Source organism: Bombyx mandarina, chromosome 08 (assembly GCF_030267445.1).
Source record: "Bombyx mandarina strain Sakado chromosome 08, ASM3026744v2".
Taxonomy (NCBI): Eukaryota; Metazoa; Arthropoda; class Insecta; order Lepidoptera; family Bombycidae; genus Bombyx; species Bombyx mandarina.
In genome coordinates, this window is record NC_143215.1 from 13,353,680 (window position 1) to 13,381,548 (window position 27,869).

Below are 27,869 nucleotides of genomic sequence, written 5' to 3' on the forward strand. Positions count from 1 at the left end.
AACCGCTGCCGTATACGAAGGCGGGAACGGAAACCGCACCCCCGCCCCCGCTCGTGACACGCCCCGCGCCCCAGCCCCTGCTCGCACCTCGCCCCGCGCCCGCGTTCCGTCCCCCGCAACCCTCTGCCGTCAACGACTTCGCGCTCGTGCGTGACTTCGTCACCGCAGTCAACTTCGACCGTCTGCGATCGTTCGCAGACGCGATACGTAGGTCGGTAACCCCCGAACAGCGGCTCGCGGCCGCTTTCGATCACATGGACGTCTACGAGTCCGTGTCGCGTACGTTATAAAATCTTTACTGATAATCAATGGCGCAAAAAGGTAGAGAAAAACCGTATTCCCTTACGTTAGCATTCTATAATGCTAACGGACTCGCGCGGCAACGCGATCAAATTTTTGAATTCCTCCGCGATAATCTTGTAGATATTCTATTAGTGCAGGAAACCTGTCTGAAGCCCTCGCGTCGCGACCCGAAAGTCGCGAACTACGTCATGGTTAGGAATGACAGACTCACCGCCTCCAAAGGCGGGACTGCCATTTACTATAGACGGGCCCTGCACGTTGTCCCTCTCGATACTCCCTCGCTCTTACATATCGAGGCGTCAGTGTGCCGTATCTCGCTGACGGGACACCAGCCGATCGTCATCGCATCCGTTTATCTCCCCCCGGACAAGCCCCTTCTGAGCAGTGACATCGAGTCACTGTTCGGCATGGGAGACTCTGTCATCCTGGCAGGCGATCTAAATTGCCACCACACTAGGTGGAACTGCCATCGTACAAACGTCAACGGTAGGCGTCTCGACGCGTTTATAGACGACCTCACCTTTGAAATAGTCGGTCCCCCAACTCCAACATGCTATCCGTATAACATCGCGCTCCGTCCGAGCACTATAGACCTGGCATTGCTTAGGAACGTAACTCTGCGCTTGCGTTCCATCGAAGCAATGTCAGAGCTCGACTCAGACCACCGACCTGTCGTTATGCAGCTCGGTCGCCCTCACAACCCAGTCACTGTTACGAGGACCATGGTGGATTGGAATAAGCTGGGCACGTGCCTAGCCGACGCCGCTCCGCCAATCCTCCCTTGCGGCCCGGATTCGAATCCATCCCCCGAGGACACCGTCGAATCCATAAACATCATTACCGATCACATCTCTTCCGCGATCATTAGATCTTCAAAAGAAGTCGATGTGGAGGACAGCTTCCACCGCATCAGACTGTCCCCCGATCTTAGGAATCTCTTAAGAGTTAGGAACGCGGCAATCCGGGCCTACGATCGTCTTCCCACGCATTCAAACCGGATTCGGATGCGTCGTCTACAACGCGAAGTCCACTCCCGCTTAAGCGACGCGCGTAACGATAATTGGCATAGTTATCTAGAACAACTCGCGCCCTCCCACCAAGCATACTGGCGACTAGCTAGGACTCTCAAATCCGAAACTACCGCTACTATGCCTCCCCTCATACGCCCTTCAGGCCAACCACCGGCATTCGATGACGATGACAAGGCTGAGCTGCTGGCCGATGCACTGCAAGAGCAGTGCACCACCAGCACTCAACACGCGGACCCCGAACACACCGAGTTAGTCGACAGGGAGGTCGAGCGCAGAGCTTCCCTGCCGCCCTCGGACGCGTTACCCCCCATTACCACTGACGAAGTTAGAGACGCGATCCACAACCTCCAACCTAGGAAGGCACCCGGCTCCGACGGCATCCACAACCGCGCGCTAAAATTTTTGCCAGTCCAACTGATAGCAATGTTGGCTACAATTTTAAATGCCGCTATGACGCACTGCATCTTTCCCGCGGTGTGGAAAGAAGCGGACGTTATCGGTATACATAAGCCGGGCAAACCGACAAACGAAACTTCTAGTTACCGTCCGATTAGTCTCCTCTCGACGATAGGAAAAATTTACGAACGGCTCCTTAGGAAACGCCTCTGGGATTTTGTTACCGCGAACAAAATTCTCATTGACGAACAGTTCGGATTCCGCTCTAAACACTCGTGCGTACAACAAGTGCACCGCCTCACGGAGCACATTCTGATAGGACTAAATAGGCGTAAACAAATCCCGACCGGTGCCCTCTTCTTCGACATCGCGAAGGCGTTCGACAAAGTCTGGCACAACGGTTTAATTTATAAACTGTACAACATGGGAGTGCCAGACAGACTCGTGCTCATCATACGAGACTTCTTGTCGAACCGTTCGTTTCGATATCGAGTAGAGGGAACTCGTTCTCGTCCCCGTCAACTGACCGCCGGAGTCCCGCAAGGCTCCGCGCTCTCCCCGTTATTATTTAGTTTGTATATCAATGATATACCCCGGTCTCCGGAGACCCATCTAGCGCTCTTCGCCGATGACACGGCTATCTACTACTCGTGTAGGAAGATGTCGCTGCTTCATCGGCGACTCCAGATCGCAGTAGCCACCATGGGACAGTGGTTCCGGAAGTGGCGAATAGACATCAACCCCACGAAAAGCGCAGCGGTGCTCTTCAAAAGGGGTCGCCCTCCGAACATCACTTCGAGCATCCCACTCCGTAGTAGGCGCGCAAACACCTCCGCCGTTAGTCCCATCACTCTCTTTGGCCAGCCTATTCCGTGGGTCTCGAAGGTCAAATATCTAGGCGTCACCCTCGACAGAGGGATGACATTCCGTCCCCATATAAAAACGGTACGCGACCGCGCCGCGTTTATTCTAGGACGACTCTATCCAATGCTTTGTAGTCGAAGCAAACTGTCCCTCCGCAATAAGGTAACTCTCTACAAAACTTGTATACGCCCCGTCATGACGTATGCAAGCGTAGTGTTCGCTCACGCAGCCCGCACCAACTTGAAATCCCTTCAGGTTATTCAATCACGATTCTGCAGGATAGCCGTCGGAGCGCCTTGGTTCCTTAGGAATGTGGATCTCCACGACGACCTGGAGCTCGACTCTTTTAGTAAGTATCTACAGTCGGCATCGCTGCGCCATTTTGAGAAGGCGGCACGACATGAGAACCCTCTCATCGTAGCCGCTGGAAATTACATACCCGACCCAGTAGACCGAATGGTAAACCGTCGACGTCGCCCAAAGCACGTCATTACGGATCCTCCTGATCCATTAACGGTGCTTTTAGGCACCACAAGCACCGGTCACCGTCCTCGTCGAACCCGTCGCTTGCGACGAAGGGCTCGACGAGCGAACTAACCCATAGACACAGCCCACTGAGTTTCTCGCCGGATCTTCTCAGTGGGTCGCGTTTCCGATCCGGTGGTAGATTCTGCGAAGCACTGCTCTTGCTAGGGTCAGTGTTAGCAACTCTCCGGTTGAGCCCCGCGAGCTCACCTACTAACATTAGGGTGAAGCTGAAATAGCCTCTCAAGGCTATCAGCATAGGTAGGGAAAAAAAAAAAAAAAAATATTGCCTTGTAGGCAGACGAGCATACGGCCCACCTGATAGTGAGTGGTTACCATCACCCATGGACTTCAGCAATGCCAGGGGCAGAGCCAAGCCGCTGCCTACCGCTTAATACTCTCCACAAGCCTCGTTTGAAGAAGGACATGTCATAGCGCTCGAGAAACACCGTGGAGGGGAGCTCATTCCATAGCCGGATGGTACGTGGCAAAAAAGTCCTCTGGAAACGCACTGTGGATGACCATACTATTCGAATAAAAAAAAAATGATCTATATTATAATCAAATTAACACAATCCTACCATTAAAATAAGTACTCAAAGTGAGAAACGTAGCTATGATAGTATTTATACCCGTATTAGTGTAAACAGATTATAATCACGAGATATTATAAAAGCCTTTAATTATTTCGACCTTACGAATACTTTCTCTGGCGAAGTCGCAAAACTAAAACAGTTTAATACACAATTAAAACTTCATTTACTATTAATTTATTTTAATTATTAATTAAATATTATTAATTAATTTACTATTAATATCGTGTTTTGTATAGTCATCATATTCTTTCTGGCGTTACGAATACTTAATTGTTTTCATGGACTCAAACAATAAAACACGATAGATTAGTCCGTAAATGTATGTAGTTGTATTTGCGCCTACTACTCGCGAAGTCCATTCTCGCGGATCGTTTGGAACCTCTGGGTCTGCGGAGGGACTTCGGTTCCCTCTGTATTTTGAACCATATGTTCCATGGGGAGTGCTCTGAGGAATTGTTCGAGATGATACCGTCATCTCGTTTTTACCATCGCACCGCCCGCCACCGGAGTAAAGTTCATCCACACTACCTGGAGCCACTGCGGTCATCCACAGTGCGTTTCCAGAGGTACTTTTTGGCACGTACCATCCGGCTATGGAATGAGCTCCCCTCCATGGTGTTTCCCGAGCGCTATGACATGTCCTTCTTCGAACGTAAATACAATATTTAATACAGATGTTAAAAATGAATCCTCATAAAACATGGGATTCCATAAAAAGGACATTTTGGGAAAGCTAAAATGAATTTATGGTACTTCGAAATAAATCTTTTAGCGTTCGAATATAACTTAAAAAAAATCCGCAAACGGAAACGTGATTCCAAAGCCAAAAGAAAATTCGGCAAAAGAAATACGAAACGCTGTTCTTTTTTTTCCGGGACTCAAAATTTTACGTCAATCGCTTTTTGAGGTAAACCAAGGTTTGTATGTTTGTTTTCTAATTATTATTTTTTACTTTTTCAATGTTTAGAAGCACTTTAAATGCGCTTTCCGTATATAAGATTACTAGCGACCCGCCCTCGCTTCGCTTCGGAAACTGTAATTTATTATTGATTTCTCCACTATTTAATGGATGTTATTATACATATAAACCTTTCTCTTCAATCACTCTATCTAATAAAAAAAACCGCATCAAAATCCGTTGCGTAATTTTAAAGATTTAAGCATACATAGGGACAGACAGATATAGGGACAGACAGATATAGGGACAGAGAAAGCGACTTTGTTTTATACTATGTAGTGATTATAACTTTTGACTAGCAACTGCATTAGAGACAACAATAATTGATAAATTAATGACACAAAAACAAACGAAATTACAATCAAAATACTAATGTAGTACATCTATATATTAATACATGAAGCAAAAACTTTGTATCCCTTTTTACGAAAATTGCGCGAACGGAGGAATATGAAATTTTCCACACTTATAGAGAATATAGAGAAGAATTGCACAATGCTAATATTTTTTTTAAATAATGCATAAAAGATCAATAGATCTTCAAAGAATCAAAAGATCAAGAGATTAAATCAATAAAGAAAACATTACACACACTACATACCAAGTATTTGACGCACACACGCATGCATACTATTTATTGTCTAACTTTTGTTCTTGACGTCTGTTGTCAAATTGAGAATAGATTAAATATTGTTTGTCTTTGTTAATATTTTTTATAGTGTAGTCTTGGCGAAATTTGTGATTATAGAAGTATAAAATACAATCATAAAAGTGTACAAACTTACAATTCCAATTAATTATAGTCGAATTTCGACTACTGCGGGACCTCTAGTTAAAACAATTTTTTTATTATAGTGCGTTTTCAATAAGAATGTGCACGTCAATGACCTTGATCTGTCAAAGTTCGATAAAAAGGTATGGACAGCAAAAAAAAATTATTTATCTTCTAATTTTAGTGAACTTTTTGCCTAATTATGAAGACTATTAATATGTTTATTTTAATGAACCATACACACCTTTATATTTTTTTTGTGTACTGGTGTACTCAACAAATAATAGAAACAGTAGGCACTATATAGTTTTTAGTATTAGTATCGGTAGGAAACCCCGCTTTCAGAATATTTTTTTATTGCCCTTGTAGGCAGACGAGCATACGGCCCACCTGATGGTGAGAGGTTACCGTCGCCCATGGACTTCAGCAATGCCAGGGGCAGAGCCAAGCCGCCGCCTACCGCAAATAATTGTTATATTGTGCTAGTAAGGAAATAAATTTATTAACAGGTTTCCAATTATTTTATAAACTTTTGTGAGGTAAATAAATGAATATTTAAACTCAGAAATGACTTTCTTTCCCCGCTATTTTATGACCATTAAAACATTTGTTTTATAAAGAGCGAATTCAGGACAGTACCGTAGCTATACTAATGTCGATGGGCATTTATTTACCATCGAAAAGATCGCATGCTCCTTTACTAATTAAAGCAATCAAAAGCTTAACACAATAGCTTAAGAATTAAATTAACTTGACTCCGACCGATTAACACGTGTAAATGCACTTTTTATTGCCCGATCTTAGTGTCAATAGCACTCTTCATACCGAAACGCATGACTGGTTCACGGCACAAATGGTAAGAGCGCTTTTAAAAGTAATGTTCGCCCATTTGTCCGATATTTGACCATAAACTCTGGCACCTAAGGTTGAAGTTTATTGTACGTATTACATTTTCTCTTTTGTTTCGTGTTTAATTATTTTATTTCCCCGTAAAAACTGCAATGAGAATTCCTAAGAGACAGACAGAGGAGAAAAAGGTAATGAACTGTGTTTTATCTATGACGACACATTGTTTCAAGACTATACAATTTGAATACTGCGCCGTTAGCTCTCAAATCGTTTGTACTATTTATCTTCTTCTTCTTTTTTCTATCTTCTCTTCTATATATATAAAAATGAATTGCTGTTCGTTAGTCTCGCTAAAACTCGAGAACGGCTGGACCGATTTGGCTAATTTTGGTTTTAAATTATTTGTGGAAGTCCAGAGAAGGTTTAAAAGGTAGATAAATATGAAAATGCTCGGAATTTAATAAAAATAACAATTTTGTTTTTCCTTTGGTGTCCCCCCCGTCGGACGGATTCCTTTTGTTTGTTTTAAGTTTATTTTATACAAAAGCTTAGGACTTTTATTTATCGATTGAGGCACTACGAAGTCTGACGGGTCAACTAGTTTCTAATAAAAAGAAGGAATGCGTGCCGGCTAAGATGAGATCACGATGTAGATGTAATTGCGACAGGGATGGGTGATATTGAGCCTTTCGCCCGCAGAATTCCTGATCACATGTGGCGAATGCTCGCACGGCTGGTTGCCCCCGCTCGTTTTCAACGCTATTTCCTTTATTTCACGGTTTCGGATTTGTACTTAATAAAATTATTACCTAATTTTTTCCTTCCTATTGCTTATTATAGTATCACTAAATGATGACTGAGCTTTGCTCGGTTTTTTTTTTGATAACTTTTTTTTTTTTTTTTTTTTTTTCCTACCTAAGCTGAGAGCCTTGAGAGGCTATGTCAGCGTAACCCTAACTTTAGTAGGTGAGCTCACGGGGCTCAAACCTGACGATGTTGCTAACACGAACCCTAGCAAGAGTCGTGCTTCGCAGAATCTACCACCGGATCGGAAACGCGACCCACTGAGAAGATCCGGCGAGAAACTCAGTGGGCTGTGTCTGAGAGTTAATTTACTCGTCGAGCCCTTCGTCGCAAGCGACGGGTTCGACGAGAACGGTGACCGGTGCTTGAAGTACCTAGAAGCACCGTTAGTGGATCGGGCGGATCCGAGATGACGTGTTTTGGGCGACGTCGACTGCTTTCCATTCTGTCCGCAGGATCGGGAATGTAGTTACCGGCGGCCACGATGAGAGGGTTCTCGTGTCGTGCCGCTTTATCGAAGTGGCGCATGGACGCCGACTGCAGATACTTACTGATGGACTCTAAGTCCAGGTCGTCATGGAGGTCGACGTTCCTGACGAACCACGGGGCTCCGACGGCTATCCTGCAAAAACGGGATTGTATAATTTGGAATGATTTCAAGTGTATGCGGGCCGCGTGAGCGAACACTACACTTGCATAGGTCATGACGGGGCGTATGCAAGTTTTGTAGAGTGTCACCTTATTTCTAAGGGACATTTTACTTCGCCTACATATCATCGGGTAGAGACGTCCTAGAATGAAGGCGGCACGATCGCGTACCGTCTTGATGTGGGGGCGGAATGTCATCCTACTGTCGAGGGTGACGCCTAAATATTTGACCTTCGGGGCCCACGGTATGGGCTGGTCGAACATCGTGATCGGGCGAACGGCGGGGGCGGGGGTATTGACGCGCCTAGTCGGGAGGGGGATGCTCAGCGTGGTGTTCGGAGGGCGACCCCTTTTGAAGAGCACCGCTGTGCTTTTCGTGGGGTTAATGTCGATGCGCCACTTCCGGAACCACTGTCCCATGGTGGTAGCTGCGGTCTGAAGTCGTCGATGAAGCAACGCCTTCTTCCTACACGAGTAGTAGATGGCGGTGTCATCGGCGAAGAGCGCCAGATGGGTCTCCGGAGACCGGGGTATATCGTTGATATACAAACTGAATAGTAACGGGGAGAGGGCGGAGCCTTGCGGGACTCCGGCTGTGACGCGACGGGGCCGGGAACGCGTTCCCTCAACTCGATATCGGAACGAACGGTTCGACAAGTAGTCTCGTATGATGAGCACGAGTCTGTCTGGCACTCCCATGTTATACAGTTTGAATATCAAACCGTTGTGCCAGACTTTGTCGAACGCCTTCGCTATATCGAAGAAGAGGGCTCCTGTCGGAATGGGTTTCCGCCTGTTCAGCCCTAGTAAGATGTGCTCCGTGAGGCGGTGCACTTGATGGACGCACGAGTGTCTGGCGCGGAATCCAAACTGCTCGTCTATAAGAATTTTATTCGCGGATACGAAATCCCAGAGGCGTTTACGAAGGAGCCGTTCGTATAATTTGCCTATCGCCGGGAGGAGACTGATGGGGCGGTAACTCGCGGTTTCGTTATTCGGTTTGCCCGGCTTGTGTATGCCGATAACGTCCGCTTCTTTCCACGCCGCGGGAAAGATGCAGTTCGTCATAGCAGCATTTAATATCATGGCCAACATCGTTATCAGTTGGGCTGGTAACAGTTTTAGCGCGCGGTTGCGGATGCCGTCGGAGCCGGGAGCTTTCCGTGGTTGTAGGCTATCGATCGCCTCCTTAACCTCGGAAGTGGTAATGGGGGGTAGCGCGTCCGAGGGCGGCAGGGAAGCTCTGCGCTCGACCTCCCTGTCGACGAACTCGGTGTGTTCGGGGTCCGCGTGTTGAGTGCTGGTGGTGCACTGTTCTTGCAGTGCATCGGCCAGCAACTCTGCCTTGTCATCGTCATCGTAAGCCGGTGGTTGGCCTGAGGGGCGTACGAGAGGCGGCATAGTGACGATAGTTTCGGACTTGAGGGTCCTAGCTAGTCGCCAGTATGCTTGGTGAGTGGGCGCGAGTTCTTCTAAATAACTATCCCAGTTTTCGTTTCGGGCGTCGCTTAAGCGGGATTTGACCTCCCGCTGTAAGCGACGCATCCGAGTCCGGTTTGAATCCGTGGGATATCGATCGTAGGCCCGGATTGCCGCGTTTCTGATTCTAACGAGGTCCCTAAGATCGGGGGAAAGTCTGATGCGGTGGAAGCAGTCCTCCACATCGACTTGTTTCGAGGATCTTATGATCGCCGTCGAGACGTGATCAGTGAAGATGTTTATGGATTCGACGGTATCCTCGGGGGATGGAGTTGAATCCGGGCCGCAAGGGAGGATTGGTGGAGCGGTGTCAGCTAAGCACGTGCCCAGCTTCTTCCAATCCACCATGGTCCTCGTATCTGGTTCGCGGTTGAGTGGGCGACCGAGCTGCATGACTACAGGTCGGTGGTCTGAGTCGAGTTCTGACATTGCCTCGATGGAGCGTAAGCGCAGAGTTACGTTCCTCAGCAGTGCCAGATCTATTGTGCTCGGACGACGCGCGGCGTTGTACGGATAGCACGTGGGGGTCGGGGGGTTGAATATTTCGAATGTGAGGTCGTCTATGAACGCGTCGAGACGCCTACCGTTCACATTCGTGCGATGGCAGTTCCACCTAGTGTGGTGGCAATTTAAATCGCCTGCCAGGATGACCGCGTCCCCCATACCGAGCAGTGTCTCGAGGTCACTGCTCAGGAGGGGTTTGTCAGGGGGGAGATAGACGGATGCGATGACGATCGGCTGGTGTCCCGTCAGCGCGATGCGGCACACTGACGCCTCGATATGTAAGAGCGAGGGAGTATCGAGAGGGACGCAGTGCAGGGCCCTCCTATAGTAAATGACAGTCCCGCCCTTGCGGGTGGAGAGTCTGTCATTCCTAACCATGACGTAATTCGCGACTTTGGGGTCGCGACGCGAGGGCTTTAGGAAGGTCTCCTGCACCAGAAGGATGTCGATGAGATTGTCACGGAGAAACTCATATACTTGGTCGCGCTGACGCGCGAGTCCGTTAGCATTATAAAATGCTAACTTTAAGGAACGCGGTTTTACCCTACCGTTGTTGGCCATTGATTACCGGTAATCAAGCCAGCGTACGCTGGACGGACTCGATGACGTCCATATGGTCGAACGTCGCGTATAGGCGGTCATCGGCCGTGACCGCCCTGCGCATGGCGTCGGCGAACGAGCGCATGCGATCTATATTTATCGCGGCGATATAATCCCGCACGATTGAAAAATCGTTTACGGCAGGCCGCGCGGGGCCGGGGCGAGGCGCGGGACCGGGCGCGAGGGCGGGGCGCGGCGCGAGCAGGGGCTGGGGTGCCGGTGGTTTCCCTGCCAACGTGAGCGGCAGCGGTTTTGCCCACGCGGAGACGGTGGGCACCGGTGCCGGCACGAAGGCAGGTTTCGGCGCGCGGGGCGCCGAAGTCTTTGGGCCGACGGTTTTCAGTGGCGCGTTGGCCAGACGCTTCCGCGGGGCCTTGGGGCATCCGCGGTAGTTGGCCGTGTGACCCTGCTTTTGGCAGAGCACACAGCTCGGCGGTTCGGTCGCGGTCTCCTTGACCCGCGAGCAGTCGGCTGTCGCGTGGTCACCGAGGCACTTTACGCACCGCGGACGCGCGTGGCAATTGCGCGCGGAGTGGCCATAAAGTTGGCACCTATGGCACTGCCCGGGAGTGCCTTTTTTGTGTGGGGCCTCGACGGTGACCCCTGATAAACCGCAAACGGTGCGGAGACTTGAGGCGATCCGTTTGCCTTCCGGAGTAGGTTCTAGCGCGACGAGAACCATGTTATACGGGAACTTGTCCCGACCGCTGTGCATACGGTGCACACTTACTATCGGGTACGCCTGCCCGATTAGGTTTTCCTTAATTAGCTCGACGTCGAGCTCCTTTGGTACTCCGCGTATTACTACGCGGAGCTCGCGGTCCTCCTGGAGTGCATAGGTGTGGTAACCTATGCTCTCTTTTCGGAGGTAAGATGTGAGGGCCCTATGGTCGCCCGGCGTTGCGACCTTAATTTGAATCCCGTGCGCGAGATTACGCGCTTGGGAGTAATTTATTTTATTGGCCGTAAGGGCCTGGGATACCCGGTTCCACGCTGATTTTTCCCGTAGGATTACGGGCGGGGGCGCGGTAATTTTATTGACGGGCGCGGGTTTCGGCGACGGGGTTGCGCGGCGAGGGGAGTCGGGTGAGACCACGACTTTAGGTCGCGACGCGTTCGCGGCCTTGGGCTGTTTTGGCGCTGTGGACGGTTCCACGGCACGGGCGCGTTTTTTGCCGCGCGTGACGGTTTTGAACCCATCGGAGGTTCCGGGCTGCGGGCTCGTCGCGGACTCGAAGTCCATCTCCGATCCGGTATCGGAGTCTGAACCGGAGTTGGCGATTGACGACGCGACGGACGAGATCGGTGTAAACGTCGCGGGTGCGTTAGGCGCCTCGCTGGCGCTAGGCGCTTCATGAGTCGCTACGTGAATACGTGCGCTCGAAATGGATTTGGGGGCGGGGCATGTTTGTGCGGCTCTGAACGACGCGGCGAGGGACGCGGGCGGGGGGGAACTTGCGCGGGCGGCCCTGTAGGCCGCGAATTCGGCCGTGAGGTTAGATAGGACCGGGTACTTCTCGGCAAGTAACCCGAGAAACCCTAATAACTCTTCTTCCATGGTTTCTTTTGCCCGGGGGGGGCGTCCCCGGGACTTAAGGCACACTCGCCGAAAGGCGAGTCCCCTGAGTAGGAGTTCACCCCCTGAGCTTTACCAGCTCCAAGGGGGGGGAGTGCCTTTGCCGTGAAAACGGCAGTCGGCTGGGAATTGGGGTGGAAAGTTGGGAAGGTAGGGCTCCACTGGGTTGTGAGAATGCCACAACAAGCGGTGATCTCAGTGGAGTTTTAGTCTCGAAAGAGACTGTTTTTCACGCCGAATAAATAATTAAATTTAATAAATGAGATGAGTGAAATGATAGTGTGAAGTTGTCGTTGCGAGTGCACAATCAACAAGCTCGAATCGCTTTTACGACACAAGGTCGCGACGCCAGCGATAGTGCGTCAAGAATTCGCAACAATGCCGCGATCGGTGCGACAACGACAATGCAACGAAACTCGAGACACAAGATCGCGACGGCAGCGACAATTTTTCGTAAAAACGCGTCCGGACTGTACGGCGATGCAATCGGAACTGTTTTGATAACGCCATCTTGTTGTGTCTTTAAAGCGGCTAGTTGCCCTCAATTAAGAAAAATAGTATTATTATTCGCCAATAGATGTCGGGAAGAGTTGATTATTGAAAACACGAATAAAACAACATTTCGACAATACGAAAATAAAAACAAAACAAAAACAAAACAAACGAAAATAAATCGTAGCTAGATCGATTTATCGCCCCCGAAATCCCCTGTATACTAAATTTTATGAAAATCGTTGGAGCCGTTTCCGAGATTCAGATTATATACATATATATTAATAAACAAGAATTGCTCGTTTAAAGGTATAAGATAGCGATGTATTATTACATTTAATGTCGTATTGAAGCAGATATTCACGGTATTTAAAATTACGTCCAGAATAAGTTTTGTACTCTTACATGAAGACTTTGTTGTGGCAGTTCGTTTTGTAAGCCCGTAAGGATAATCACCCCCACCTGCCTATTTCTGCCCCGGTCTTCCGTTTCTGTTTGACAATTAACGGGAATTTCCGTAGGCTTCGATAACAATTTCTGATTTCTGTCTTATTGGAAATGAGAGTAATAAAACAACATATTATACTCGTAGTAAGTTTCCGATGACTAAGTTTTTTTCCTACCTAAGCTGATAGCCTTCAGAGGATATGTCAGCGTAACCGGGCGAGTAGGTGAGCTCACGAGGCTCAAACCTGACGTTGTTGCTAACACGAACCCTAACAAGAACCGTGCTTCGCAGAATCTACCACCGGATCGGAAACGCAACCCACTGATAAGATCCGGCGGGAAACTCAGTGGGCTGTTTTTGTGGGTTAATTTAATCGCCAAGCCCTTCGTCGCAAGGGACGGGTTCGGCGAGGATGGTGACACTCTAAGATATTCATTTCCTTCCATTCATCCATATTTTTTTCTGCCTATGCTGATTACCTTTAGAGGCTATATCAGTGTTACGCTAGCGTGTAGGTGAGCTCTCTGGGCTCAAACTGGGAGTGTTCAATCTACCACCAGATCGGAAACGCGACCCACTGAGAAGAGGCGAGAATCTCAGTGGGCATTCGTCCATAATACCGCTCTCGTCTATATTTTTTTCTAGCAATCTACATGACTAAGTCGACGCATACATGACGACTGAATCGTTGCTCTCTCTATCCACAAGCCGCCCCTTTACGTCCGCACGCGCTCACCCTGCGTGCTTTTAATTCTAAACTAAACAACATTTCATTATTTCAAAATCAATGAAAATAAGGTTTTAGACAGCGGCTTCATTGTGCCCTTGACCTGCTGACCCTGTGACTCCTTACTATGGGCGATATGCTCGTCTACCTTTACCGTCCCCAACGCGTACTCGGAGGTCCAGCGATTTTCTCCTGACCCAAAAAGGTATTTTACCGTCTATCAGAAATATACCGTAAATTACAATAAAATTCGTTTCTAAGTTGTTTGACACACCCAATGTGGATAGACAGTAGAAAATCCTTACATGCACAAAATATCGTCTATGTTACCTAGTATGTACAACGATCCCAAAATTATACCCTTGGCACAAAACTGAGTTAATTAACTCAGATCTTCATAATAGTGAAGTTTGGCAGATAGCGAATGTTTCAAATGTTTCGTAAAGCTAACAATGGATGTCGATGAACGGAAGAGGGTCTAATGATCCTTGGAAGGGATAATTTTGGGTTAAGGGAAAATTAATCTGCGTAATATATAATTGAAAACAAAGAGGATAATTCGCGTTTAATTAACTTCTGAACGAATTTAATATGCTTTTCGCCATCTATTAGAAAAGCTTATGATAAAATTGCTGTGTCCGCGTTAAAGACAAACAAAGATAGCTTTAGAGCTTTACAATGTGAAAAATAAACTAATTGTTACAGAAACACCTCGTCTATAAAGTTACTATTTTAGGTCGTGAACCATTAATCTACTTACTCTAGAATTTCCTCTGATTAAATAAATGTACTTGACATTTTTTACTGCTGGTAGGACCTCTTGTGAGTCCGCACGGGTAGGTACCACCGCCCTGCCTATTTTTGCCGTGAAGCAGTAATGCGTTTCGGTTTGAAGGGTGGGGCAGCCGTTGTAACTATACTGATATCTTAGAACTTATATCTCAAGGTGGGTGACGCATTGTAGATGTCTATAGGCTCCAGTAACCACTTAACACCAGGTGGGCTGTGACCTCGTCGACCCATAGAAGCAATAAAAAAAAATTTAAATATAATAGAACAGAAATCTATAATTACTATGAAAATAGAAAAGATTTAGGTACATGTTAACATGAAGAACAATAAATAAATAAATTGTTAGGTGACCAACAGTGCAACTAAATCTAGGTGATGTTTTTCTTTTTTAGCATAAGTAATGCATAAATAAGTAATGTTTAATTAGTTCAGAGCAGCGTCGCCTTAAACTTTTTGGTGAATTCGATGCCCTTCAGCCACAGTTTTCTTCGAATTAAAAAAAAACCAACACTTCCAAATTACGCTCGGTTGGCACGAAATCAGATATATTCACACAACCAAAAGTACATATATACCTATCTATCATACAACAACAAAATCACTAATGCGTCAAAGCGATTCGCTTACCGTATGTCTAATCTTGATTACCGAAGAAAACATTTTATTACATATTAATATAATAAATGAAAACAAACACACTGAATGTCGAATTACTTTTATCATGAATTCGACCGTATTAAATCTGTATTAGACAAACCAGACCTAAATGATAAACTAATAAGAGATCGAATACTCTCTGTACTCACATAGCTATTATTTCGTCCATAATTTTGACTTCTTCCACCATCTTCTCCAGTTCCAAGTACTGTTTACTCGATTCTAATAACTCGAAGCTGTTCAGTTGAAATTCAATCGGAGACGTGTCGCTTTCGGAGCTTGAACTGCGTATGACTTCGGTCGAAGCTAACGACAACTGTTCTGCAGCTTTCAATAGCTCTTCGCACGCGGATAATTGTCTGGAATACACACAGATGTATAATGTGGGCAGGCCGCGACGGTAATCGATAATTTGTGTTAGCGTCCTGGGATCCGCTGTGAAACCATACTAAAGCCACGTGACATCCCTGATGACTACGTGAAATTTTATTAGTTTGAAGGTGAGATGCAGTCCAGAAAAGAAAGCGAATCGCTTGTGACAAAGCGGGACCTACGCAGCTACGATTGCATTAGTTATAATCCCTAAAACAATTATTTCCAAAACTTCTGAACGCACGAAGTTTCGAAAAACAAGGTCTGTAAGTTGACGACACACTTAACGTCAACATAATCCCATACTAATAGAGTATTTACCTCGAAAGTTTCTATAGTAAATACGAACGGCAGAAACAAACAGAGCTTTGGTACCTACCCATGCGGGCCTACAATTGCGCCCTACCTCCTTAAAGAAGAATTTTAAGTTTACCGACTGCTTCAAGCTATACTGCCGACTGCCGCACCCGGGATTAGTTTATAGCTTCATAGACACCTACAAAACTCACCGCCATATTGAAGAGATCACAGATTTGACTGCCCTGTTCACTTGCTTTAACAAAACCTTGTTAACATTCGAATAGACGATAATCCTTTTGTATGTCTCGCTTTTGTTTAAATTTCTGAAAGAAAACCATCAGTTATTATTGTTGACGTTGATGATGGATCTTCCACAGACACCATCGTCAGGGAATGATCTAGTAAAATTGAATTAAAAAACAGATTTTAAAATTTATCTGTGACACACTACTATATGTTTTGGGAACGGAGTTTTTTATGGCACTTTTTGGGGCGGGTGAGAGGTTATTTACTCTTACCAGACCGGAAAAATGAACAATGAGAAACGGCACCTAAAACTGGCATGTTTTGGCACTGATTTATTAAGGCACCTTCCCATTACCTAGATTTTTTTATACTTTTATTGGTCGATTCAGCTTACCATCAATTTTGAGGGTATGCAAAAATATCTTAAATTTTCATATTTATATATGTTTTATGAAAATATTGAGAGTATGAACGCATTTGAAGAAACCGTATAAGATAACGGACTCTGGAATCTGTATTTTTGTGTGTGCTTATTGCGAGTTTCTTAATGTTCTCGATAGAAGTTAACGCAAATCTGTATGCAGTTGGAACAGCGCCCCTAGCGGCAAACGTAAGTAAACGTTCCAACTCCAAACAAATTTGAGTTTACTTTTTCGCTATCCAGAACGTTAAAAAAAATCGCAATAAGCACACAAAAAAATACAGATTCCAAAGTCCGTTATCTTATACGGTTTCTTCAAATGCGTTCATACTCTCAACAACATAAATGCCACTAATACGTTCCTAAGTTTTTTTATTGTTTACATGAATAAACGAGAACACGGCCCACCTGGTGTTAAGTGGTTACCGGAGCCCATAGACATTATCAACGTAAATGCTACCACTCCACTACGACCTATTTGCTATTACCTATTTCTGCGCGAAGTAGCTATGCGCTCCAATCTGACGCAACCAGCTAGGATCTGAGCTAGTTCACCCAAATAAGCAGATAAAATAACTACATTTAATAAAGATATTAATACATAAAATTAATTAATTTCTTTCGCGCATCAAAATCACAATGTACCTACACGATATGTCGTTTCCTGTAAAACGTGTTTCAATTTATTCCACACAACAGGGCCGGAATCAGAATTTATAATAACAATATGAATTATTTAATATAATGTATTCGCAAGGCTTTCACAAATTTAGCTTTACGCATACAAAATGAATTTGTACTTACTTAATATTCATTATATCCTCCCGCAGGTGACTGCATGTAAAATACATATATCACTATTAATTACACATGACTCGTTGTTGTGTTAAACTGAATTTGTTTCTGTTACCGAAACACACGTGTATATCTGGATCAAGCAACGTATAGTATACTCATACGAGAACTATCTTAGTTAGTGCTGGTTCAGGTAGAACGCGCGGGCGCGGGGGCGGGTGCGGGCGCGGTAGACGTAGCGAGTTCGTGTTCACATTGGCCGCCAGGCGTTTGCGCGAGTTTGACTGCTTTCAGAGATTGAAAACATGGGCGGCGACCTTGTATTTTTAACCGAAAATTCATACCTAAAGTGGGAGATGATTAGAATCGGTGTGCATGAAATTAATAAAGAAAGAGAACGTTATGGTGAATTTCATACTTTATTTATATTTCGTCTGTATTGAAAGACATACCGCTTCTAGCGACAAGTTCATACTGGTTGAACTCACCCGACGTCGTGAGTGAATCGCGCGCTCCGCCGCTAGTTCGACGTGAACACACCCATACAACTCGCGCGTTTGATATAGTCGTGAGAGGAACGCGCGCGCAAGTCGCTAGCTTGCCCGCTACCGTGCGTTTTGTACGTGAACACTCGTATATTATGCCATATGTTTGATATTTCGTGACCGCGCCCGCCACCGCGCCCGCGAGTCAAAGTGAACCAGCACTTAAATATCGAAATTTGAAGGTTTGTTTTTGAAACTTTTCCACTTGCTATTTTTTTATATATATCTATCTTTTAGCCCCCGACGCTTTCTGCTGGACATACTAACGTAGGCCTCCACTAAATCTTACGACAACGCTACATTTAAGATAGCTTAAATCCACTCCTTGTTTTGATCGCAGTCAATCCCGCACTAAGCTTGTATTGAGTAAGCATTTTGTGGTGGGTGGCCATCATAAAACACAAAATACTTGACAGATCCCTGAATCTTGCATACGATATTTTCAAGATAAGCTTGCGTATAGACCGACGGGTCTAATTGGTGAAACTGGAAAGGCCTCCGGGCCACCAGTAATCCTTCAATCATAAAAAAAAAGTTCGCCCACTTGATGAAAGATCATCCCTTTGTCATAAACCTCCCACAATTTAAACAGTAATTATGCATGCCGGCTCAACATCACTATTAACTAAAAATAGTTAAAGTTGACTGTTTCCTTAATGTTACGCATGTCAACAACTGCTTAAGACGGTATTCAGAGAATTCATGATTAAGCTACCCCCACTTTTTACTTTAAATACGAGTGACTATTATCGCACAAAACACCCCGGGACACCAGTGCGACGTGGAACCTTACTGTGTATTGTGCTGTACGGTACTGTGATCCCAACGCGAGTGTGTGTAATCCAGCGGTGCTGTGTCGGCGCGGAAACGTTCCGAGCAGCGAAACGCAGGACCCGGGAACAGGTGAGTAGGTCGACACATTCATTTTTTTAACATCTGTTAATTGCGGGTAGGTGTCGACCAGCCTGGGAAAGCTGCGTAACCATTTTTATTTGGTAATAAAAATTGGTCGACGTAAGCGCCTTTGAGTCTGGCCATCCGTGTCTGTTCCCAGTCCTCCCCTGCCCCAAGGGGTTAGGAGGGGCTGCTACCAACACCCGACTAGCAGACTGTTCAGTTGCAGGTTGGCGGCTTCGGCGTCCCTCTGAAGGTAGGTTCTTAGATTAAGTTAGTTTCTAGTTTTACGTGTCCTTTTCATTAATTTTTAGAATAAATTTCATTCAATTCTAGATTTAAAACCATTTTACACTTATAATATTCACAATTACCAATAATAGTAGTTAGTACATCCAAAATAGAACCACTTTTTAATTTTTATTCAACTAGCTATCATAGTGCAGTAATTCGACAGCCAATGAGCGTCGTTGTTTCTTTTGTCTTTTAATTTAAAATTCACTTACGTCTTAATTTCAACTACCCTCAATAAGCTTAATTTTTTCTAGGTGTATTCGCGTTGTAAATAATTTCATTTTGGTTACTTAAGTAAGGTACCGGCAGACAGAACAGGTTTCATAAGTGTTCACACTTGTTTTACAATAGTTTTGAATTAGATAGTAGTAGTTAGTTATTAATTTCTTTTGATTTAATATTATAGGTTGTTCTAAATTGTTGATTTGATTTATTTAGATTTCTTTAATTTTCCTTATGCTCCCTCTGGCGAGAGTGTGAGTCGGCGGTGACGTGCCGGCTCAGTGAATAGTTATAATTGACTAGTTTTAGATTAAATAGTGTTAGATCAAGTAGTTTATTAATTGGTTATTATTGAGTCGGTAAAGGGTGACGTATAGCTTTAGGTTTGTGGATCGCTTAGCTGAGTGCCCGGGTTCGGAAGCGGAGAACTTGAGTTTTTCTATATTTCGACTCGGGTTATTCGGACTGGCTGACCCTCATAGGGAGTGTAGGTCCCGGCGTATACGAGTCAAGCCCATTTACTTTGACTGATATACTAATTATAACTAATTCTAATTATCTCTTATTAATAATTTAAACATTAATTTTATTTTATCTACTTTAATTCGAACACTGGTTATTTTATTTCATTTCATTTTATCATTTATATTAATAGCTATTCTTACAATTAATTTAAATTCAGTTTTGTCAATTTTCTTTGAAATACATACTGATTATTAATTACAATTGCACCTGTTCACTGGTTAGTGCGCCTACTTTCGCTCGGCTCGGACTGGCGCCAGGATTTAGTTTAATTAAGAATAACTCACTGATTTAGTAGATATTTAAGTAGAGTTTAGTAGTACAGCAAATTACCGGTTCTGAACTTAATACCACCCAACCAACCCAGCGCGTTTTACAACACCAGGCTTCTCTATAGCCTCTTTCTCAAATAATTTTAGATAGACCTTCCTGCCTGAGCGGGATTTCGATGTCCGGGTAGCCACTGATAGCAGTCTAAAACATGTCGGGGGGGAACCCACCCCCCACAATTAGCACACCCGGCCCGTCCCGAAAGGGACTTGAAGTGGTAGCGAGTACTTCTACGTACCGCTCTCTACCCGTCCGCCCGGAACAGGGCACTACACCGGACAACAAGCCCGGGCCCTCGGTCGCGGCCCAGGGGTCTCCGAGGATCGGTCCGGGGGAAAGTCTCTTTCCCTTACCGGCCGATAACTCTGGGACCTCTCGGCCGCGAAAGAAGGCCAGGTCTGAGTCTGACCAGAGCTCCTCCGAGGCGAAAGATAAGCGTCCCCGGATTGGACCATCGTCCAAATCCATAAACGAAGCCGATGAGGATGAGGACAGTGAGGTAACATCCTCATCCTACGAAACCTCAGAGTCAGAATCGGAGTCAGGCTCATCACACACCTCACGTTCGTCCTCACTTAGGGTAGAGTCTTCTCTCCCCCCCAAACCCGTTCCAAAGACGAGGGCCCGCGCGGGGACGGAGGGGGCGCCATCAGCCAAACAGCTGAGGACGCCTCCTCGGTCCCCCTCCCCGGCCATCTCTCCTATCCCGGCGGACAGGCAAAAAGGTGCCCCCACCACAAGCAGCATGGTGGGCAATCTGGAATCTACCAGATATATGGACCTCGAGCCATCCGCCGTTAATCCCAAACCCAATTTCAACCCTAATCCCTCCCCAATTCCCTCCACATCTTATGCAACGGTAGCTGCGTTGGAGAGACCACCCACTCGCACACAACACCCATCCAGCCAGGGCGGGGTGCGGGCGGACAAGGATACCCGCCGCCATCCACCAATAATGGTGGAAGTGCTACCCAATTGGTCTCGCCACATGGCGGCCATAAGGGAGCGCCTCGGTCGGGCCCCGTCCGTACGCCCCTACGGCACAGGGTTTAGATTTCTGCCTGCGTCGGCCGACGAATATAGGGTGGTTCAGTCCTATCTCGCGGGGGCCTCCTCCGCGGACAGTGCCATTAAATGGTACTGTTACGCACTGGAGGAGGAGATCCCCGCGAGGGTGGCGATTCGAGGCCTGCCCGCCGACACCGACGCGGCAGAGATCATAGACTCCCTGAAAGAGCTGGGATTTCCGGCCCGCTATGCTCGGTGTATACGGGCCAAGAGAGGGCGGCCGGGTTGCGTTTTCTACGTAACCTTGGACCACCTCTCCAAGGATGACCTCGCCCGCTTGTATGCAGTTGAAGAACTGCTATACCTGCCGGGGGTGTCGGTTGAGGGATGGCGTCCTAACCGAGGACCTGCGCAGTGTCACCGCTGCCAGGCCTTCGGACACGCGTCCAGCAACTGCCACCGTGCGGTCCGCTGCGTACGATGTGCAGGCGAGCACATCGTGGCGGACTGCCCGAGGCCAAGGGAGGGACCCCTCAGCTGCGCAAACTGCGGAAAGGGCCACGCCGCCGTCGACAGGCGGTGCGCGGTCTACCGCAGGAGGGCGCGGTTGATGGGGGTCACTGTTCCTCCCCCCGTGCCACCGGCACGGCGTGCCGGTCCAGCTCCGACTCCCGCCCCACGTACAAGTACACGCCCAAATACTTATAAGGGTAAGGGCAAGGGAAAGTCTTCCCAAGCCCCCACTCATGCCCCTGCCATTGTCCAACCCGCCATGGTGGAAGCGAGACCAACGGCGGCCACTTTAATGGCCGAGGCAAATCTTCCACGTCAAACCAGTAAGCCACGTCCAGCCCCAAGAACTAACACCAATACTCTGGTAGTTACACAACCACAAATTTTTCCAAAATCAAAAAATTATAAAAAAAATAAAAAAAAGAAACTAAAAGCCCAAGCGAAGAAAAGGAAGGAGAAGGAGGAAGCAGCCACCTTGTCTCAGGGTCAAGCTGCCCCATCCACCCAACCCGCAGCAAATCCACCACCAATGGAGGTGGACCCTGTTAGCTCGCCCCAGATTGAGGCAACAAACATTTCACAGCCCCCACTACCACCCCGCCCGCAGAGAGAGCGGCGCAGTGGCCGACAGGACACGCAGCCTGCCGGCTTCGCTGCCTGGCTCCTCTCCCTGTGGGAAAAACTGTCCGAGGTGATCTCCGGAGTAATCCGAGAGATCGCCTCGGGAGCCAGTCCCTTCGGGGCCTTGCTCGCGGGGTTCTACCGGATGATTGCGCAGCTCAATGGCTAGCCAGGAGCTGCGCGTCATCTACTGGAACCCCGACGGGATAGGGTCCCGGAGGTCGGAGCTCATCCGACTCGCCCAGGAGTATGACCCGCAGGTTATCCTCCTGGGCGAGACCAAGCTCAAACCTCGACAAGATTTTAGGATGCCCAACTACTTTGTGTACCGACGGGACGAACTGACCTCCAACGGGCGCCCGTTCAGGGGCACTGCGGCGCTCGTCAGGAGGGACGTGGTGCACGAGGAGCTTGAGCTACTGACCTTCGCCTCTACCAGAACGGTCGGGGTGAGGGTCCACGTACCGGGGGCCGAACTGCGGATTTATGCCGCGTATCGACCCCCGGGTCCTGATCTTGTCGAGGCCGATATTAGACGGGCCTTGAACCATGATCGCCATCCGGCCTTGGTGGTCGGGGACCTCAATGCGAAACATGTCGCTTGGGGCTCCCGAATCATCACGCCGCCCGGAAGGCGATTGTACGAGGATGCCGAAAGGGGGGACTACTGCGTGGTCGGCCCCAACGAACCCACCCACGTTCCAACGTTGGCCCGGTACCAACCGGACGTTTTGGACGTGTGTGTTCACAAGGGGCTACGGTGCCCTCTAGCGATAGAGGCACTGTACGACCTGAGTACCCCTCACCTACCGATCTTGGTCACGGTGGGTTTGGGGCTCACTCGGGTCGCGACATCCCCTCTCAGGCCTAGGGTCGACTGGCAGTCCTTTACGGGACTGCTGGCCGACCAATCCTTGTTTCAAGACCCGTCTACCCCTGATGAGGTCGACACGGCGGCTTCCCGTCTCGTCGACACCATCAGGGGAGCCCTGGACCAAGTGACGACTCTGGTACCCAGCGGGGGGCCCAGAGCGGAACTCCCGGTGCACCTCAAGACGTTAATTCGTCGGAAGAGGGCACTGAGGAGGCTCTGGGCGACATCTAGGTGTCCCAGGATTAAGCGCGAGCTCAACCGACTTGAGGGGGAGCTGGCGACTAAGATGCGGACTTACCGGGGTGATTCCTGGGAGGGGGGACTGTTGGACGCGTCCGACGACCGTACGATGGCCCCCCTTCACCGCATCTGTCGCCGGCTCACCAACAAGCCTTCCCCCACTTGCCCCTTGGAGGACGAGGGGGGAAGACGGTGTTTTACACCGTTGGCTCGTGCCGAAGTCCTGGCCAACTCGCTGGAGCGGCAGTTCACTCCGAATGTCTCTGCACCCTCGATGGCTGCATTCCATCGCGAGGTGTCAGAGGGTGTAATCCAATTCCTCAAACCGGAATCGCCGGGAGTCGAGCTGGGAGATGACGACTTAGTCACTCCCAGCGAGGTGCGCCTCCTCATCAAGTTGATGAAGAGGCGCAAAGCCCCCGGCGAGGACGGTATTCCTCCCCTCGCCCTGCAAAACCTCCCTCCCTCAATCGTGTCAGCAATGACACGATTGTTTAATTCCATTCTCCGGGTAGGACACTTCCCTGGAACTTGGAAACTGGGCAAGATCATCGTCTTGCCCAAACCCGGCAAGGACAGGAGAAAGCCCTCCAGTTACCGACCGATTACCTTGCTCTCGCACGTGGGCAAGTTGTTCGAGCGGCTGCTCCTGAGGAGAATATCGCCGTATATTCTCCTCAGGCCGGAGCAATTCGGCTTTAGAAGCGGCCACTCGACGACTCTGCAACTGACCCGTGTCCTGCATCACTTGGCGGACCGGCGAAACTCGGGCCAATACACGGTCGCGGTCCTCCTCGATATCGAGAAGGCCTTCGACCGTGTGTGGCACGAGGGGCTGGTCCACAAGCTGCGGGACGCGGGCCTACCGCACGCTCACGTGCGACTGCTCGGGTCGTATCTGGAGGGCAGAACCTTCTTTGTCGCGGTCGAGGGCGCACGGTCTTCCGTGCGTCCCATTACGGCCGGGGTTCCCCAGGGTAGTGTCCTATCACCTATCCTATACGCCCTCTACACTAATGACATCCCCACCCTGGAGGGTCACCTTCGGGCGTGGGAGGAGGACGTGAAGTTGGCCTTGTTCGCTGACGACTCGGCCTACTTCTCGTCCTCCCCGTTCCCCTCTGCAGCCATCATGAGGATGCAGAGGCTTTTGGACATACTGCCCCAGTGGCTGGACCGTTGGAGAGTCGCGGTCAATGTGGGAAAGACCGCGGCCTTACTCTACGGTCCGGTCCGCATCAGAGTCGTCCCAAAGAAACTCAGCCTCCGAGGTGTGAATGTCGAGTTCAGGACCACGGTCCGGTATCTCGGATGCGACATCGACCGCTCTTTGAGCATGGTCGCGCACGTCAACCGAGTCATCGGTCAGGCTCGCGCGGCCATGTTCTTGTTGCGGCCGGTGTTTGCGTCCGGGCTTCCGACCAGGACCAAACTCGCCATTTACAAGACATACGTCCGTTCCCGCCTCACATACGCTGCTGTGGCCTGGTATCACCTGTTGTCGCCGTCCCAGCGATCTAGGTTGCAGGCCCAGCAGAGTCTTTCCCTCCGCATTATCGTCGGGGCCGGGCAGTACGTCAGAAATGACGTTATTGCCCGGGACCTAGGTGTGGAGTCGCTCGTGGAGTTTGCGACTAGGCTCGCCCGTAATATGTACGAGCGAGCCGAAAACGGGCCCCATGAGCATCTCCACAACATAGCCCCGCTGCACGCCAGACCACCGGATGGTACGGCGTTGCCGCGGGAGCTATTGGTACCCCCGACGATCGTTCGGAGATAAAGCTCCTCGCCGGCTGTGAGGCCGGGGAGGACCTATGAGCGCCCCTCTCGGAGCTGAGTTTCATCAGCCTCTAGTCCCACGCCTCTTGCCCGTTTGGCGGGTCCCCCGTATGGGGACCGCGGCTGCACCCCGTAGGTGCAGCCTCATTTCGATTAGGGGCTCTGACCCCACCCCCCACCCCCTTTTGGGATGGGGTGTTCTCACCCGCTACAGTCCTCCCCCCCATCAATATTGTATAACGATGGGGAGAGGGGGAGAGGACTGTAGCGTGGAGTGCGGATTCGCTCTCTCCCCCATATTAGGTTAGCTAGGTTATGTTAGGTTAAGTTAGATTAGGATTAGTTTAGGTGTGACGACGCGCGCTGTCCCGGCACTCCACGGAGTGCAGGAACGGCGCGCTGCCGCCACTTAGATGTAAGTTAGATTAAGTTAGGTGTACTTTAGGCTAAGCTAGGATAAGACAAAATTGTAAAAAAAAAAAAAAAAAAAAACAAAAAAAAACAACAAAAACAAAAAAAAAAAAAAAATTAAAAAAAAAAAAAAATAAAATAAAAAAAAAAAAAAAAAAAAAAAAAAAAAGAAAAAAAAAAAAAAAAAAAAAAAAAATGGAGGAGAGCAGCAGCCGCCCCCGGAAGAAGGGAAGAATGAAGAAGGAAGAGGAAGAAGAAGAAGACGAAGAAAGAAGCGAAGAGAGAAGAAAGATGTCGTCCCACCAATCTCTACGATCCTGCTACATACCATCCCGCAGCGCATCACCCCTGCCTCATTAGGCAGGGAGTCACAAGTCCGGGCAGAGGGGTTTCCCCGAGGCCCGCTCCGCGCCCCCGCAAGGGGACGCGACGACCCCACGACGCACAAAACATTCCCGCTCGAGCAGTCGAACGGAGCGGAGCTCTCTGTTGTTATCGCTGTACACTTGCAATGTAATAAATGGAATTCATTGGAAAAGTGAGTTTTAATTACTGTCACTATGCAAGACAATGATAATGATGAATTTTACGAACACCGTGGAATCAGCCTACTCCATCATGTAAACTAATGGTATAGGTATTATCAAAAGCATACAAGTTTCTTCATCAAAACCTAAATATGTGGAAACTGTAATTACTACAAGTACCCTTGGCCAAAAGTCTCCATGAGCGACGTATTATAAAGGGCCATTAATAAAAAAAATTAGCAACTCGAGTTCCAGACCACTTCCAGTTAACTTTTAGCGCTGTAGTTATGACTATAGTGGCAATAGTAAACAAATAAAGCACATAGTTATTTATGGTAATTATTTTATTTGTTGCAAAGATACAAAAAGTACTAGATACTAGCGTTCTCCGAGTGTAAAGCTGCGTATAATAAAGGGCGATATTAACTTGCTACAAAACTACGTATTGAAGACATTGAAGCTTAGCAAAACCCTTATCCCTTATTATTAATGTAATTGAGGCCGTGACCTTCTGTTTCAAGGGCGTGTCATCTTATGGACCCTTATTATACTCAGACTGATCTGTTATTGCCACATAAACCCTATTCTAAACAAAATAATAATGTTCAATGACATTCAAAGTGAAGTAATTTATTTTGATCAGTCGCTCGTAAAACCACGAAAACAATAAAGTATTCCAAACATTGGAAATAACGTAGCGACGATAAAAAAACTCCAGATTAAAATATAAAAGTGACTTTAATTATGTCTATGATTCGCGAATAATAACTTATTTATTTTGATTTCGAATTTGGTGGTGGTGGTAGGACCTCTTGAGAGTCCGCACTGGTAGGTACCACCACCCTGCCTATTTCTGCCGTGAAGCAGTAATGCGTTTCGGTTTGAAGGGCGGGACAGCCGTTGTAACTATACTGAGACCATAGAACTTATATCTCAAGGTGGATGGCGCATTTACAAAAAAACTAAAAGTATCAATACTTTTTGCATCGGTCAATGACTTGTGATGTATGTCCAGTATCTTGTTCATTTCTGTAGGGTAGCATTCGTGTCTTCCAGTTTGATGGGACTTTCGTGACACATATATACGATTACATTTATTTGCGGCAGATATGGGAGGAAAGTGGTACCTACCCATGAATACACCCTACCACCATTAATCACGGATGATCGATAACCCATTCCCGCGGATCGCTTAGAACCTATCTACAGAAGGGATTCGGTTCTCTCTGTGTTTTGTACAGTATGTTGCATGAGGAGTGCTCTGAGTAATTGTTTGAGGTAATCCCGTCTTCTAGTTTTTACCATCGCACCGCCACCGAATCAGAGTTCATCCATACCAAGTAAAACTACTGCGTTCATCCACAATGTGTTTCCAGAGATCTTTCCTGCCACGTACCATCGCTTTGGAATGAAACCCTCCCTACGGTTTTTCTGGAACGCTACGACATGTCCTTGTTCAAACCAGGCTTGAGGAGAGTACTTAACGGTAGGCAGCGGCTTGGCTCTGCTCCTGCCATTACTGACTGCCATGGGCGACGGTAACCACTCACCAAAAATTGGGCCGTATGTTCGTCTGCCTACAAAGGCCGCGGTCCGCCCGATATTGGAATATCCCCATAGTTTACCAAGGATTGGGCAGGGGAAAAAAGACAAAAAAAACACGCTAAATACTAAAAATTATTATAGTCCTCTCTCTCTATCCAAGAAACTAGTGTATAGCTATGAATCTCGGCATAAAACGTTCAATATAAGCAGAACAATAACTTAAAAAGATTTTTGTTCGAGGTACTTTAGTACCAGAGATGAGGGTTTTCTGCGGCTTACCCACTCGACGAACTTATAGAATCCTTGAAATAAGTAACAAAAAGCCTAACAAGATTGAACTTGTTATGGGTTTAAGTAGGTAATTACTTAATATTTCATTGCGGTTTTCT

At 47.7% G+C, this 27,869-nt stretch overlaps 1 protein-coding gene across 1 annotated transcript in view; it reads right to left on the bottom strand.

Annotated features, from left to right (window-relative positions):
- LOC114242969 (uncharacterized) overlaps positions 1-27,869 on the bottom strand; it is a 100,335-nt gene that overhangs the window by 14,788 nt on the left and 57,678 nt on the right. The window contains exons 6-8 of the mRNA XM_028174314.2: positions 17,165-17,194; positions 15,903-16,016; positions 15,171-15,380 (exon numbers count right to left, since the gene is read on the bottom strand). Of these exons, the coding sequence (XP_028030115.2) occupies positions 15,171-15,380; positions 15,903-16,016; positions 17,165-17,194 (354 nt within the window). The remainder of the gene's footprint in view (positions 1-15,170; positions 15,381-15,902; positions 16,017-17,164; positions 17,195-27,869) is intronic.